Consider the following 15,289-nt stretch of genomic DNA (forward strand, 5'->3'; position numbering starts at 1 on the left):
CTGATGACCCAAGCTTATGTCTTCTGCTCAGCATTTTAAGGCTGTGATCTTTATAGCAGAGTTTACAGGTGGCTTTGGGAACTCTTGAGCATTTGATTACACTTCATTAATTGAAATAACCTTAAGCCTGAATGCTTTATAGAAATTTCTTGAAATATTGATAACATCTGAGACCTGTGAAGTGTGAAAGAGACCTATGAAGTGTGAAAGACATGTGACATATGATTGATAAAAGCCGATGTGGATGAAGTTGAAAAGCCCACCAAATATGAATTATTGTCTTCTACTGTTATGTAATCTTGCAGGAAACTGACTGCTATTGCTTTTGGAGACCTGAACCCTTTTCCCTTACGCCAGATCAGAAACCGCAGGGCCTATCACCTGGAGAAAGTGCGCCTGGAGCTGACAGAGCTGGAAGCCATTCGCGAGGACTTCCTGCGCGAGCGAGAGACCTGCGTGGAAAAAAGAGACCTTATTAGTGATGATGAGGAGGATAGCTGAAACTGCTTAATAGAAACTGTTCTTTGGGGTCATGACCAAAGTGAGTTAACCTCCAAAACACTTTATTAATCCTGTTAAACAGAATGTAAACTTTTGGAAATATGCAGGACAGATTTCCAAATCCCAGCACTTTCAGAAATACCACTTAGTATGGAGGCCAAACACTTCTGTTTACATTTATGTTCCTGGAATCATTTGTAGAGCACTTAATATCTGTCTCAGTTTAGTCAATCAGCTGAATTGACAGTTGTTTTCCCACAGTGCACCATTAATTGCCTGGATGTGAAACAATAAGAAAAGTCCATGCTCTGTTACATTCATTGCCATTCTGAGTTTAGGGTTTTTTTGATGTAATCATGTTTTTCATAGTGCAAGCTCAATGTGAGAGGACATCCATATTTCTTAGATTCAGGTTTGCTCCATCCAGCCTTTCTTGAGGTAGCTAACCAGAAAAGCATGGGATGAAGATTCCTTTGTCTTTTCCTGAAGTGTCATGCAATGGATCACCAAACAGAGCTCTTGAATATGTGTACTCTAAAGTAAAGGTAAAATAAGTACCTATTTCTGTTGCTGCCTGTTGAGTGTGTACTGAAACAGTGGTAGCAAACATAATTTCTACTTTTTCAGGGCAGCTGTGTCAATAAAGATTCTCATTAATGGAAAGGTGTTTATAAATCAAACTCTCTTTAATCAATTTTATTTGTAATCACTATTTTGATTGCAATGGTTCAAAAATGTCACAACCAAACTCCAGATATTATGGAAGAATGGAGCTTGTCACAGGAGTACCATGCTTTAGGAGCTAATTTTTTGCATATTTGTTGAAGGGTTGTTTTGTTATGTTTTTTTGTTTCTGTGAGAGTTTTTTTTGTTGTTTTTTTTTTCCTTTTCTTTTAAACATTCTTCCTGTTTAGGACCTAAGGTGAAGTCTTGCTCTTTAAGAAGAAACACAGTGTTCCTTCTGCATGATTGTAGAACTATTGTACAATAGTGGTAGTGACTAGTTTCATAATACAAATATTTACCAATCAATCAAATGAAACCTAAAGGTCACAACATGCACCCAGGATCTGAAGATCCTTTTTCAACAGAAAAATGCAATATTCTCCTAATGTACTCAGCTTTACTGTGATTGTTGGATGCCCTTCCTGCAGGACAGCTGTAAGGAGCAACATCTGGGGTGTTGAGCTATACTGTTTCTGCTGTGGAAGTGTTACTTGGGACCATTTTCTTTCATTTGGTGACTAGCAGTGTTCATAAGTGGTTCTCGGGAGAAGGAGGGTTTCTTTCTTGCTGGCTATTCTATAGACTTTTACAATGCTTTTTCTTGAACTGTTGGATTTTCAGAATGTTGTATTGACTATAGTGTGTCATGATAAAACTATGATTCAAATACTAGGCAGCAAATCTCCAGGCTCTGGGGAAGTGGTTAATTAGCAAAACAGAAAACCAATCATTGGGAAGAGTCAAGTGCATCAAGCTTGTATTTTATGTGTTTTGTTTTGCTTTTCTGGAAGTAGTAGAACTTTATTGGGTATAATCATGTAACTGTTTTAGTCAACTTAAGTGTGGGCGGAGAGAAATTCTGCTTCTGTTTCACAGCACTTCTAAAAAAATTATTTTAGATATTATAGTTGTAGCCTTCTCCAAGTAAGCATATGATAAGTTAGTTTATATGGAAGGGAACTATTTAATCAGAGGTGAAGTTGTAACTTAGAGGACTACTTTTGATATAAAATTTATGCTTCCTGTATGACACATAATTTTTACCTAGCCAGCAAATCCTTGCCAATAAGGAATGGATGTGATCATATTGATTTGTATGTTACTAGTCTTCTGAAATGTCCTCTACATTGTCTGTGGTAGGAAGTAGCTAGGGATTTTTTTCTAATTCCCTAGTTACTTTTGGTTGTGTACTGGAGGGCAGGGTTTTGATATTATTGCATTTACTGTATTCTTTTTCTACTTACAATCAGTATTTGAATACAAAAAATGGGACCAGGTTTTCTAATTTTCTAGTTATGTTGTCTTGGTTTTGAAAGAGCTGGTCTCTAAATCAATATGTAATGTAGGCTTTTTGTTTGTATGTTTGTTTTAATGATGTTGTCAAGTGTTAAATGAATTTTTTGTTAAGGTGAAAATCTTCCTTTCAGGACCACAAGTGAAATATTTAGGTGAGGAATTTAGATACTTGTACTTACCCTATTTCTACAATCCATTTTTTTGGCTTTGAGTCTTCACTATGAACTAGTCCTATGACATCAGGAGATGTTTTCAGACTGATTCCATTGAGGTTTTTGGGTTGTGAAGATAAAACTAAGTTTGAGGCAGTGGTTCGGGAAGTTCTTTAGCAGACAAAACACGACCTGCAACATTGCAGGACCATTTCTGTTAGAGTTGTGCTGATGGTTCAGTTTGTGCGCGCATGTGTTGCTGTGTTTCATTCTATTAAGTTGTTTCCAGTTGTACAGTAAAGCTAAGTAGCTCTGCTTCTTCTGCCATGGTGTGACTGTTGCCCATGAATGTTAGGAATCCTGGGGAAGTTGTGTTGTCTCGGTATTCTGTCAGCTTGCAGATAAGAAATGAGTCGATGCTGTCATGCTCGAGTTCCCAGCAAGCTATTGGTTTCATTTTGTTAAGCCTTGTTACTGATTTAGTGATGAGCTAAAAGGTCAAAAAACTGCAGAGGCTTCTCACCTCTGGCCACTAGAAGTCTCTGTGGAACAAAAATAAGATGTAACATCAGGGGAGCTTGCCTTGCTTGCTGTTGCAAATGTCATTGTGTGACTTAGTTTTCTAGTGGTGCTTAAATCTGGTTACCTTGGAGAGTAGTAACTCATCAGGGACATGCAGGATACACAGGCAGTATTTCAACCTGATGAAACCAGGCCAAAATACAGTGTGCCTCAGTGGCCTGCCAAAGCTGAACTGCATGGAACCCAAGAGTTTGTGCTTGTGTGTGAACTTCTGAGGTGATGCATAAGGTTTACCATTCATGCCAGCCAGATGGCGGGCAGTTGACCTATTCATGCACATAAGAACTGCCAAGAAAATATTTTAACTTCAAGGCCTTGCACACAACGTGCCAAGAGTTCCTCATGTGTTCCCAGAATATGTGATGTAACCCAGACCACTAAGTTGCATTGTGCAGAATATTCCTCCATCTCTATTCATGTGTGCATGGCTTCCTGGTGAAACCTTTCATTAATTGTTTAAAAGGATCTATTATCTTCTTTTAAATAGGCAAAAAAATGGTGCACTACTCCTCTAGTTATTAGAACTGCACAGTATTTCAGCTTGACCTGTACATGTTTGCAGGTAGTGTTATCATCCAGTATTATCACATTATTTGGTGGTCTTCTTTTTACCAGCTGTGTAATCAATAAAAAGAATTTTTCTGTTGCCCTTTTGGTGTCTTCTGTGAGAGTCTCCCCTTCCCTTCAGTGTTTGTAAACATGGTAAGATATTTCAGCAAAACGGGAAAGATTTTTTTCTTCATTATAAAACATCAGAAATGAATGAATGAGAGTTGGATGTTCAGACACATAACTGAGAAATGGTAAGTTGATTAATTTAATGAAATCGTATAGCTGTTTAAGTGACTGTTCCCTTAAGTGCCATGTTAAAAATCAGCAATATGCGGTACAAGAAATTTGAATCACAAACATAAATGATGTTTGTGAAGATTGATGTAAAGAAAAAATAAATTGTTTATTACTTTATAGATTGCTCTGGTTCTTCTTCTTTTTTTTTTCCCATAACAGATGGAAGTGTCTGCAGGTGTCATCAGATCAAACCAGTGGTAGAGCTTGCACTTTTGTCTGATAATGAGGCGTGAGAAAATCTCTATAAAGGAACATACATGTAAATTTGGCTTTGAAGCATGAAGATGTGACCCATAGACATGCATGCAGGTGATGCTGACTGGGTAGACTTGTCATTGGTGTCCTTGGTTTCTTGGGAGAAGATGGGGGGGAGACAAAATTTGCATGAGTGTTCACAGGAATTTTCTGAGTTGGCACACTTTCTGGGAAACATACTTGTATAATATCTCCTGACACCCCAAAAGCTTCTTTAGGAGGCTTGGTAGTGATGTTCTGCGCAGTCTTTTGTAGTCAAATAATTTCAGCCGTTTTGAAAATTTAACCAAATACTCAATTAATTTGAAAATCAAGTCTCACTATCTGTCTTTCAGATATAAATTTTGCATTTTGGAATTGCTTGAGACCCTTAAAGAAGGAATACCTCAGCTACTTCAGATACGTTTCTTAATAGCTAAGTGTAAGGGAGGAAGGAAGAAGAGTTAGGACATGACTGTAATTGCATATCCAGGCCTATCTTTGATATTAGAGGTGAATAGTGCACAGTTCTTGTCCTCTGGCTCGGCTACAGAATGGCAAGCTGTTATAGGAGTAGATGTTGGCACAGCTGGAAATCTGTTCAAATGTGATTGCAAAACAGGATAGAGATCAGCAGTTGGGGCAGAACACAACTATGGCCTAAGGACCTTGTATCCTGTATACTGAAAATTTTAAGTCAGATAAATATACAGAAAATTCTGGGGAGAGAGTGCACGGGGAGCAATGTCCTCACTTGGATACTTGGCATGTTTAGGCTGAGTAGGTTGTATTGCCCTAAGCAGCTGCTGGGGCCTGCAAAGAACAGCTGAGCCTCCCATTTGCTCCTTAGAACTAAGTTTGAAGCATCTTCTCTCAGTGGGATTGTAATAATGATGTGGGCGTGGATGATGTATGTTAAAAACCTGGTTCCTAAGAAATGCATAACTTAGTATAAGCACAGCTGGCCTACTCTGAACCAAGACCAAATACCTGCAGAGTCTCACTGCTCGGGCTGCCTCAGGGATGCAGAGATCGCTCTGAATCTGCCGGTATTACAACGTATCAGCTGTTCCTTCTCTGGCATTTTCAGAAGTGCAAAACACAGCTTCCTTATTTGCAGCTCCTTGACCTCAACAGAAATCCATGTAGTGCTGAAGCTTTAAGAATTCCCATACATGAAATATGCTCCCTCAGATAATGCAAAGGGAAGGGTGTGCCCTGCTTTGGAAACTTCCCCCCTGGAAAACAAGGTAAAAGGTTCAATCAGAAGTTAGCAGAGTGGTATTTTCACTGTGATGATCAGCAGTAAAAGGCACATTTATCTACAGTTCAAGCCCACCTCTAGTGCCAGCTTTTCAGACCATGAGACTAGAAAGTAAAACTCAGGACTGTATACTGAATGTGATTTAAGAGAACACAGTTATTAAAAATATATATATCCAGTAACTAACATTTCATATTAGAATATGCCTGGTAAATTAAGATGACTTTGGCTAACTAAGATTCCCCCAGTCTTGAGCAGCTGCATTCTGCTTTTGTCTCTCAAATGCAATGTCCTTTTGGTATGTACAAACCAGCTAGGTTGTGCAGTGAGTTTCCCCTAAGATTAATAGAATCAGTGATATCTTCAGGCACTGTGATTAAACTGTGGAATATTGCTGTTTGCCTGTTTTAAAAAATGCAGGTGGTGTTCTGGTTTTTAATCCTGGAACTCCCCGTATGGAACCCATAAGGTATGGATTTCCTACTTTATCACTTCTAGAGGAGGCTAGCAAATGCATGGCTACAGTGTTTGCTGGTGTTCCCTATTTGAAACACTGCTCAGCAGGTTTGAGTTTTCTTTCTTGCCCTGTATGCACATAAAGGCTTTTACCTTCATCCAAAGATGTTAAAAAGAAGTCTTGAGTTAGTGATTTAAGGGTGAATAACTACAGAAGCATGAAAGAGCAACATCCTACTTAGGCAGAACCTGTATTTGGGCTTACAAACCCTGTGGACATGGCAGCAGGTATGGGATTCAATCTACCTTTGCTTCTCTTGGAAACCTTTATTCAAAGTGAGGTTATTCTCGGTCTAGGGAGAGTTTGTTGCAATTTGAAAAGCAGCTGTAGCCTCTCAGGGTGTTTTGTTCCCTTCCTTGCAGCTAGGAGCAAACAAAAGTGGTGGCCTTCCTCGTGCCCTCTTGCTCTGAGAATTTTGTAGTATGACTGTTGTGACTTCCATGTGATCATATCCCATTGTAGAACTAAAGATGAGAAATTAAATATCTTTATTTCCCTTTGAGAGAGTTCTGAATGCTTCCACTGCCCTTTGAAACATTTACTATTGCTCCCATTTCCTGTTCTCCACCCTGGTGGAGTAGTATCAGATGCAGCCACTTTCCTTCTGGAGCTGGAAGAGCTGGGTGGAACTCGTGAGCTGTGAACACCACTCCCAGGGCAGGCGATCAGGGGCACAGTTCAGTCCTCTTGACTTGGGACAAGCTAAGTTTCTTTTAAACTGTGATAATAAAAACCACTGCCTTTAGGTACTTGCCTAGAATAAATCACTCTTAAATTTAGCTATCTTCACACCACACTGCGAAGGAAAACATCCTGCTTATTTATGTATGATAATTTGCTATTACCATTGTGTTACCTTCATCACATAGAGGATTGGAAGAGAAGGCAACCTGGTACGTGTAATTTATTTTGAAGGTGTGAACAATCCCACGTTATTTTTCACTAGCAAATGATGGATATTAACTTGCCCAGAAGAAATGCAAGGAGACCTAAGAGTGTTTACTGCGATTACTGTGTGTCAAAGCTGGAAAAAATCTAGTTTTGTGGGTTTTGGGGATGCCTTTATGATAGGAGAGTTAACAGATGAGCAATGTCATTGTTGGAAGGCAACACTTGGGCTACAGCAGCGTGGGAAGCAGGATGGCAGAGGTTTGTTACAGTGGTGCATGTGAATGCAGCTTGAGCTGTACGGGTGAGGTCTGGGAGCTGTTCTTTGTCACAGTGGTCTCTTGAAACAACAGACCATTTCACTGGGGAATGGTGAGTTTCAGACCATGCCGTAACCAAATCTAGGCTTGTGTTTTGGCTTCTAGAGAATACAGAAACAAGGCTTGTACAGCTTAAGTGCCTCTTCATTGGATTGGCCTCCTCAGCCTTATTTTCTTAGTACTGCTTTCACATATCCTGTATGTACTAAAGCAAGGAAATGGGATTCTACATACGAAATGTTTCCCAGTCAGCCTGGGTGAGCTGTGTTGGACTGGAAAGCTTTGGACCGGCCCAGCTTGAGGTATCTGCATCCCATTAGGGGCAGTGCAGGGCCGGCACAGTCGTGGTGGTGCCGGGTGCCCCGCAGGCTGCATCGGCCCCACACTGCCATCCGGACAGCATTGCTGCGGCCGGAGCGATCGCCCCTCGGCCCCGCAGCCAGCCCAGCACCGCCCGCTCTCTCCTCACGGGCTGCCCTGGGCGGAGCGCGGAGCCGGGTCCCTCCCTGCGGGCCGCGGCGGGCGGGGCCCTGCGGCTCCTCCGCCCGGCCCGGCCCGGCCCGGCCCTGCGCGCTCAGGGAGCCCGGCGGACGCGGTAAGTGCGCGCTGCCTCCTCAGCTGGAGGCGCCTCCGCAGGTTCCCTTCTGTGTGTTCCTCTGGGTCCGTCCCTTACGCTGAGTCGCCCTCACGGCGCTCCCGCTCCGTGTCCCGCCGGTGAGGTGTCGCGGCTGTGCAGCCCCTCTGGCCGGGCAGCTCCGGGGCCGGCGGCGGGTCCCTCCCGCGGAGCTGGGGGGGTGCGGACCCTCGGCCTTTTCACGGTGTCTGCGCTGGCTCTGTGTGTGCCCGCAGCCGCCAGCCGGGGACAAAGGCAGCTCCCCGCAGCATCCCCGCCGCCAGCAGCTGTCCTTTCTCCCCGAGCAGGTCCCGCAGGGGCCGGTGCCACAGGTGCCCCTGTTAGTGTTACACGCCGCTCGGTCTGCCGCTGTTTCTGTCCGAGGCCATCGGGAACATTCAGCAAATGCTATGTTCAACTTCCACGGTTTATCCGTAAGTTTCTTCCTGCCTTTTCCCTCAAGCAGCTTCACTTGCGTTTCTTTACACCTGTTCCTCTGGCCAGTGGGCCGAGGGGTCCTGGAGTGACACAGCGCGGTGGAGGGGACTGGTTTGGCTGGCCTGCATGCATGTAGAGGACAGTCAAGAAGGAAGATGTGAGTCACAGTGCTCAACTGCTTGATGCGTGAGGGCAAAGCTCATCTCTGATCCCTTTTTTGAAACATCAGCTGGTTTCAGACTTCCCTGTGCCTTTCAATTGCTAGTGCAAGAAACAGAGATCGCAGAGGCGAGGTCTTCCTTGTCTTTGGGGCAGTGATGTGAATTATGTGCAGCAGTGATCCTGAAGGTGCCTCAGGGACGGGGAGCAGGGCTCTGCCATGCCATGCCAGCGTGCCTGGCATTGCGGGCTTCCCCTGCGCCCTGAGTGGCCAGGCTGTGTTCTCAGCCTGCTCATCGCTCAGGCACGCCGGGCTTTGGGATCCCTGGCCTTGGCTGGGAGCTGGAATTAGCTGCAGAGCCAATGTGGTTTGTGCACGTGCTTGAAGTGGAGCCAATGTGGTTTGTACGTGTGCTTGAAGCGGAGGCTTGGAAATAGTCTTGGGTCATTGGCTACACATGTAATTACTGCAGGTTAAATTGAGAAGTCAGAAGGTGTCCCTTGAGAGTTAGTGGCAGGAGCAGTGATTCTGTGTCACTGGGATTGAATGCTCCTGTGGTCAGTGTGTTTTGTGTTTTTTATAGGCACACAGGTAGTAATAGTTGCCCCAGTTTCCTGGCAGAAGAGTTTTTAGGCTACTTTTGTTTTTTGACAGGAAAATGTTTCCGTGAAAATAAGGGTTTGCTGAAACTGATAGAACTGCGCTACGCTTATTTGAAAGCAGAGGGTAAAACACACTTTTAGTTTTAGCATGAAACACCAAAACTAAAAGACAATATAACTTTAATTTGTTTAATAGGTTTGGGGTTTTTTTTTTTTTTTGTTTGTTTGTTTTGGTTTTTTTGTTTTCATTTTGCATTTTCCAGATCATTAATTTAAAACAGTCTGGCTTTGATTCTGATTTGGTTTTGGTCATTTTTCAGTATCATAAAACATTTCGTACAGGTTTTTACTTTGGTCTGTTCTAATGGGTTTGGGATTTTGGTTTAGTGTAACTAATGTTTTGTAATATAAAAACATGCTAGGGGAATGGTTCTGAGTTTGGCAAAGGGTTTAATGATACAGCTCATGTCAGATGTACTTGAAAACGTCAGATTATTCAGCTGTTACCTCAGTCACTTGAAACTGGTTTCCTTAGGACAGAAGAAACCCTAAGAAAAAAAAATGCAAGGCTGTTGGCAAGGGAAGTGCTCCAACACCTGTTTTCACCTCTGATTTCTGTATTCTGCTCTTGTTTACTGGTGGGTGGACATTTGGCATGGGTTTGACGTGTATAAGCCAGTCACTGATTGTCACATAATTTGGTAATGACAGGCTAATAACTTAACCCGTGCAGGGAAAACTTCATTAGAGAAGAGAAATAGAACTTACTTTCTTCTGCTGCTCTTGAGAGGGATTCTGTCTCTCCCTACAGAAGAGTGGGTTTCTGTAGATCGATGACCTTTACACACAGCACAAGCTGCATTAACAAGGCCCTTCTGTCTGCAATAAGAATGTCTTTACCCAGGGATTGTACTGATGAAAAACATGTGTGTGTAAATATATGCCTTAGATCACAGTGGGAAACTGATTTCTTAGGGTAAATATGATTCTATTTTATGCTAGGGCAGAGTTTAGGAAGAATGTGAAGAGATGAGCGAGGACATGTTTCTAGTGGCTGGAACTGCCATCTTAGAGCCTGTATCCTATTTCTAGGTTAGCTACAGCTTTGTTCATGTCTATAGTAAAATCATTCACACAGGTTAAGCAATGTTTTGCTGCCTTGTGGTATTTGGCCTGTGTTAAGGAGAGTTGGATAAAGCAATAAAGGTGAAATATTATGTTTTTATTATGAAGTATTATGCTTTTATACTGTGCTATACTATGGAGTATAATTATGGAAGCACAGCAATATAAATGCTGAGTAGAAGCTGGCCTTCATATGAAAATGCTCACTATGAGGAATCCCAGAGCAAAGAGACAAGGAGAGGAGAGATGGGCCCAATGTAGGATGGTTGGTGGATAGATGTAGCGTGTTCTGTGAAATGACACAGAAGCTCATCTCCTCTGCTGAGTTTGCCTTTGAGCAATTAAGCTCTGGTCTGATTCAAAACTCACTGAAGCAGATACCTTCATTGCCCTGGGTTTAATGAATTCTGGTGCAGCTCTTAAGTGATGGGAATGGCCCTGACTCACTGGATTGTGGTATTGTTTGGGCACATGTCCCTGAAATGTTAGCATAAGGTGTGTATCAGGAAAAAAAGTTGGCTCTTGCTTTTTCCTTAGATCCTGAAGAACTTTTTTGTCTGAATCCAAGATGAATGTCTGTCCATCTCTAATTCTGCCTGCCTTCACTGGCCACCATAAGAAAACTCACCACCTGACTAGAAAAAAAAAATAAGGCTCTCATTCCTGCTCTGATGTACTTGTGCTCTGTATTTGTGAATGGTGTCCAACAAAGCCCTTATAGTATAAGAAGTCTTTGAAAGTGAGATCACCTTAGTTTCCTAAGGTGAGAGAAAGGTAACATTTATGCTTGTGAATGGCACTTCTATTTCAGATGAATTTTAAGTGTGTGAAGGTTATCTTTCGTTGGCTTACCCTCTTGTGCTGCGCCAATGACAGTTGCTTTGGGACATCAAGTGTATGATCTATTTTGGGCATTTGCTTAGTGTGACTGTTGGGTGAAAGCCAGGGAGAGATATCTGTGGAAGGCAGGATAGGGTAACATGAAGTGACAGACGTGGGAAACAGCAGCGCATCAGACCACTGAGGGTCTGAACGTTGTGCAGCAGTTTTGTCTTCAGGCTTCAAAAACAAGGCTCTGGGCTTGAATGGGTCCTTTGTGGGAGATTTAACTTAGTGCTTTGACCTCTGCAGAAATGGATGTAAGTTAAGAGATCAGTAGAAGGGATAAGAATTTCCTGGTTATTTTTGCGTGGATTCTACTCACCTGCAGAATCAGCTGTGTTCTTTGGAGGATACTGGGAAATGAGTGAACTTGTCAATCAAACATTAAAAGTGACTGTTCACAGAGGCATTTTGGGTGGGTTCCCCACTCTCAAAGTGATCTTTTTAACTTGCTCTTCTGAATGGCAATGAAAACAATGACTTTTTAGGTGTGTTTGCATTAATGTTTTTTATAACCATGGATTCTGATGAAGGGAGTAGTCAGCTTGAGTGATTTACAATCTTTGGGCAAGTCTCAGCAGCATCTCTTACTACCTGGGCATTTTCTGTACTTGTGTGTGTTCAGAATGTAATTTTAAATTCAGGGTGAGCAAAAGGTTTGAGTTTTCAGCAAGGCTTGGCTTTGTCCTTTGCTTGCTTTTTTGAAGTCTGTAAAGGCTGAATGCAGCCAACACGTAAGAAAATTCTGCTTTGAACAATAGCAAGCAATATGATATAAACTTAGTAAGGATCAAATAGCTCAGAGATGTCCTCATTCTTGTAAACATGACAGAAGCATTTATTGACTGTAGTTTCAAGATCTGAGCAATAGTGGTCAGTGGTCTTTTGGTGAGATTATGAAAGGTTGCTTGAAGAATACTTCAAGTATTTTTCACTTTGCATTTATCACTTCATAATTTTCTTACAAAGTGAAATTTGAGTTGCTTATTTTCATTGAAAAGTAAAATAGACATTTTCATCCCAAGCATGTACATGGTTTTGGGAAGGAAATTATTGAGCAACAGAGTTAACAGAACAGTTCACCTGGCTTCACTTTGAAAAACGATGAAAATGTCAACAAAGCCAGGATAGAATGTGGAAAAATAAGAACATACATTGCGGTGCATCATGCTCACTAATGCAAGTGTTGGTTTCTACAATGTATTTTATTAGTGTGGTGGTTATCCTGGGCTTCAGTGTCACAACCTGTGTGGTTTCTTGTTTGCCTTGGGTAGCCCAACAAGGGAGATCATTGCTAAAACACTGTTACACAAGAGGGCAAGGGAGGTGCGTTTGTCTCCATTACAGAGCTCTGAAACTGGGGTTTGAGCAGGTGTTTTAATAGAAATGCAGCAGCCTCTGGGCCCGTGAGCTATTCCATGTGCAGTGCAGACCTCCAGCAATGCTGTTCTTGAGAGCATGTGAGGAATGCCTTGCATCTCTCCTCCGCCAAGACACCTGCAAGTGTGTCATGAAATGATCTGACATATGGCAGAAATGAGTGTATTTGGGTCACGTGCCAGGTGCAGGTCAGTTGTGTCACACCACAGCATGCCTGTCACCCCAGAGGTATGCAGATACACACCTTCAGAGAGCACAGGTTGCAGTTCTGATGTATAACTGAAATACTCCTCGTCATCTGACATCATCTGTGGCTGTAAGGATTGATGTAGTAGCCCTTCTTCTTGACATGAAACAATCAAAGAATTTTTTCTCCTAATGTGTAGGTTTTGCTAACATCAACCAAAAAATATGTTTATGTAGAAGCGCTAGGGAGACTTTCTGTTCTTTTGAAATAATAGAAGGAGCATATTTGTAAAGGAATTGATACTCAAATGCCACCCATGTATTAGAAGCCAGTGGTTTGTAAAAGGGGCTGGGGCAAACAAAGCAACCAATCTTTTTTATGAGGTGAGTGAATGATGACAGCTTGGGTATGTATTGAGGAATTGTAAGATTTTTACAATGTATTTTCTGCTCATGATACCCACTTTTGTTGGAGAAAAATCTTCAGTTTGTGTGCCTTTCAGTTTGTCAGGAATACTGCAATTGCTCTTTGATACTTAGTCCTGTTCTATAGGTCTGCTGAATCTTCTTGTAACACTGAGTTGAACTTATTTCTAAAGGATCAAAATAGAGCTTTCTTTGCTTGTGAAATATGCTTCACAAATGCACCAATGACTGCAGTTTGAAAATCTGCAGCAGCTGTATCGAGATAAGGAGCTTGGATGTATAGAGAACTTGAATGTATGGAGATGTATAAGGAACTATAGCTGTATTGAGATAAGGAACTCCCCAGTGCATCTGAAGGAAGCAGCGTCTGGGATTCATAAAGCAAAGCACATTACATTGACGAGATGTGCTGTTGAGTGTAGAGATGTGTGAGAATAACTATATGGCTCAATGTAGTTAGCTTTTATTGTGCTGCTAGGAGCCTTACAGCTATTTTACATGTTCTGATCTAAACAGTGGATATTTGGGCCATTGGGCATACTGCCAGGTTCATCTCCACAGGAAACAGCAAATAGTTCATGACCCGACTGGCCACTTACTCTGTTCAGATCTGTTCTGTTGCCATAACATACATTGCTGTGGAGGTATATCCCAAGGAATAATGTGAGTTCTCATCTGCTCCTCTTTCAGAAGCAGCCCAATGTAATGCACAGATGCTCCAATGCACCAGTATGAAGCTTGTATTTTCAGAGCTCACAGAGATGATCAGTTTAAAAGGTTGTGTTCAGGAAACAAACTGCACAGTTACACAGAGTAACACCTGTAATAGATGCTGCTGGTATTCTTCTCATTTGAAACATCTACTGTGCGTGATGGAAGATGTGCTGAAAGCTCTGGAGAGGGAATCAACACTTTTTTCCAGCAGCAGTTCAAATGTCTGTGTGCTGTCCTGCTTGTGTGCTTCAGGAGCACTGCCTGACCTGAGAAAAAGGAAGCTCTGCCTCCTGGTCTCCCTGGCTGAGGATCTGTCTGAGGGAGTCTGTAATGCTAGTTCTTGTGCTTGCTCCTTTTAGTGTAGCGTGTAGGCTTTATTGTCCAGAACTTAATCAAATTATTAATTCATTTTCCTTTCATCACGTTTGTGTTTCTTGTGTGTTCTGTGCTTCCAGTTAGTTGTGTTCTTGGGTACATCAGTGGTGGCCAAGAATCCCCTTCACTTAAAGGTGCTCATCTCTTTCCAGATTTGAGCCCTCATTATTTGGCTGAGACTGCTGAATTATTTTGATTGCTCAGTGGTAACTTTGGCCATGAATGAGCTGCAATGGATCCAAAGTGCCTATACCACAAATGTATGTTACTGATATTTAGCCTCTTGCAAGATGTAATGAATGTCATTCTTCATTAATATTCTAGTTGCATCATCCTTGAGTATCAATGAAAGACCAAGTATGGCTTTCTTCAAGCAACAGAAGGTGGAGGACATTTACGAAATTGGGGAAGAGCTGGGAAGGTAAGGTTGTACTGGTAACACCACGTGATTCTAAAAGCTGACACATGAGGATATTTGCAACTTCCTTCTGTGTGATAGCCTAGATAGTTACAATATACTACAATAGCAACACACACCTTGACAAAGACTGCACTTTGGATAGGAATTCTTTGTAGGTTTTTTTGTTGTTTTTTTTTCTTTAGATTAAATGTGCTAACTGTTTTTTCTGTTTCTTTTCTTGCAACAAGGACAACAAAAGGTATGTTTGCACTGTCTTTTGTAGATGTGTCCGTGCTTTAGACTTGAGTTCACATGCCCCTTCTCAGAGCCAGCTGGGAGCCAGAAGCCTGTCACCACAGACATGGCACTTTCACTTGTTCTGTTGTTTTGAGCATCACTCCACAGCACTGTTGTTTTCAGCTGTCTCCAAGCACTGACATCACATGTTCATATGTGCCTGCAAAAAAAAAAGGAGCGTGTATTCCTGAAAGGCATTACCTCTCAAATCTTCAGTTGGACTGGTTAATGCTTGTTGATAGCCTTTAATGTATAAAGGCTTATCCTGTTACATTGTAGGTAGTTGGTAATTACAGGTGTAATTACCAACTGTTAGCATGCTTAACCATGATCATGTGCTTAAACACTGCTGGGTTTGTGAA

General features: G+C 42.0%; 2 protein-coding genes across 5 annotated transcripts in view; both read left to right on the forward strand.

Moving 5' to 3' along the window:
• TBC1D2B (TBC1 domain family member 2B) overlaps positions 1-3,904 on the forward strand; it is a 31,061-nt gene extending 27,157 nt beyond the window's left edge. For both annotated transcript variants that reach the window (XM_039732436.1, XM_039732447.1), the window contains exon 13: positions 306-3,904. In XM_039732436.1, the coding sequence (XP_039588370.1) occupies positions 306-501 (196 nt within the window). In that variant the 3' untranslated portion in view covers positions 502-3,904. The remainder of the gene's footprint in view (positions 1-305) is intronic.
• A 3,950-nt stretch (positions 3,905-7,854) lies between these two features.
• The window catches only part of DAPK2 (death associated protein kinase 2), a 40,956-nt gene continuing 33,521 nt past the window's right edge, over positions 7,855-15,289 (forward strand). The window contains exons 1-2 of one of the 3 annotated variants that reach the window (XM_039731568.1): positions 7,855-7,924; positions 14,555-14,651. In XM_039731568.1, coding sequence (XP_039587502.1) covers positions 14,590-14,651 — 62 coding nt within the window. In that variant the 5' untranslated portion in view covers positions 7,855-7,924; positions 14,555-14,589. Of the gene's footprint in view, positions 7,925-8,256; positions 8,377-14,553; positions 14,652-14,878; positions 14,890-15,289 lie in introns of those variants that run through there. The other 2 variants (XM_039731584.1, XM_039731575.1) reach the window with 2 other exon arrangements.

This window comes from Passer montanus, unplaced genomic scaffold (assembly GCF_014805655.1).
Source record: "Passer montanus isolate IOZ18808 unplaced genomic scaffold, ASM1480565v1 scaffold111, whole genome shotgun sequence".
In the NCBI taxonomy this organism is placed as follows: Eukaryota; Metazoa; Chordata; class Aves; order Passeriformes; family Passeridae; genus Passer; species Passer montanus.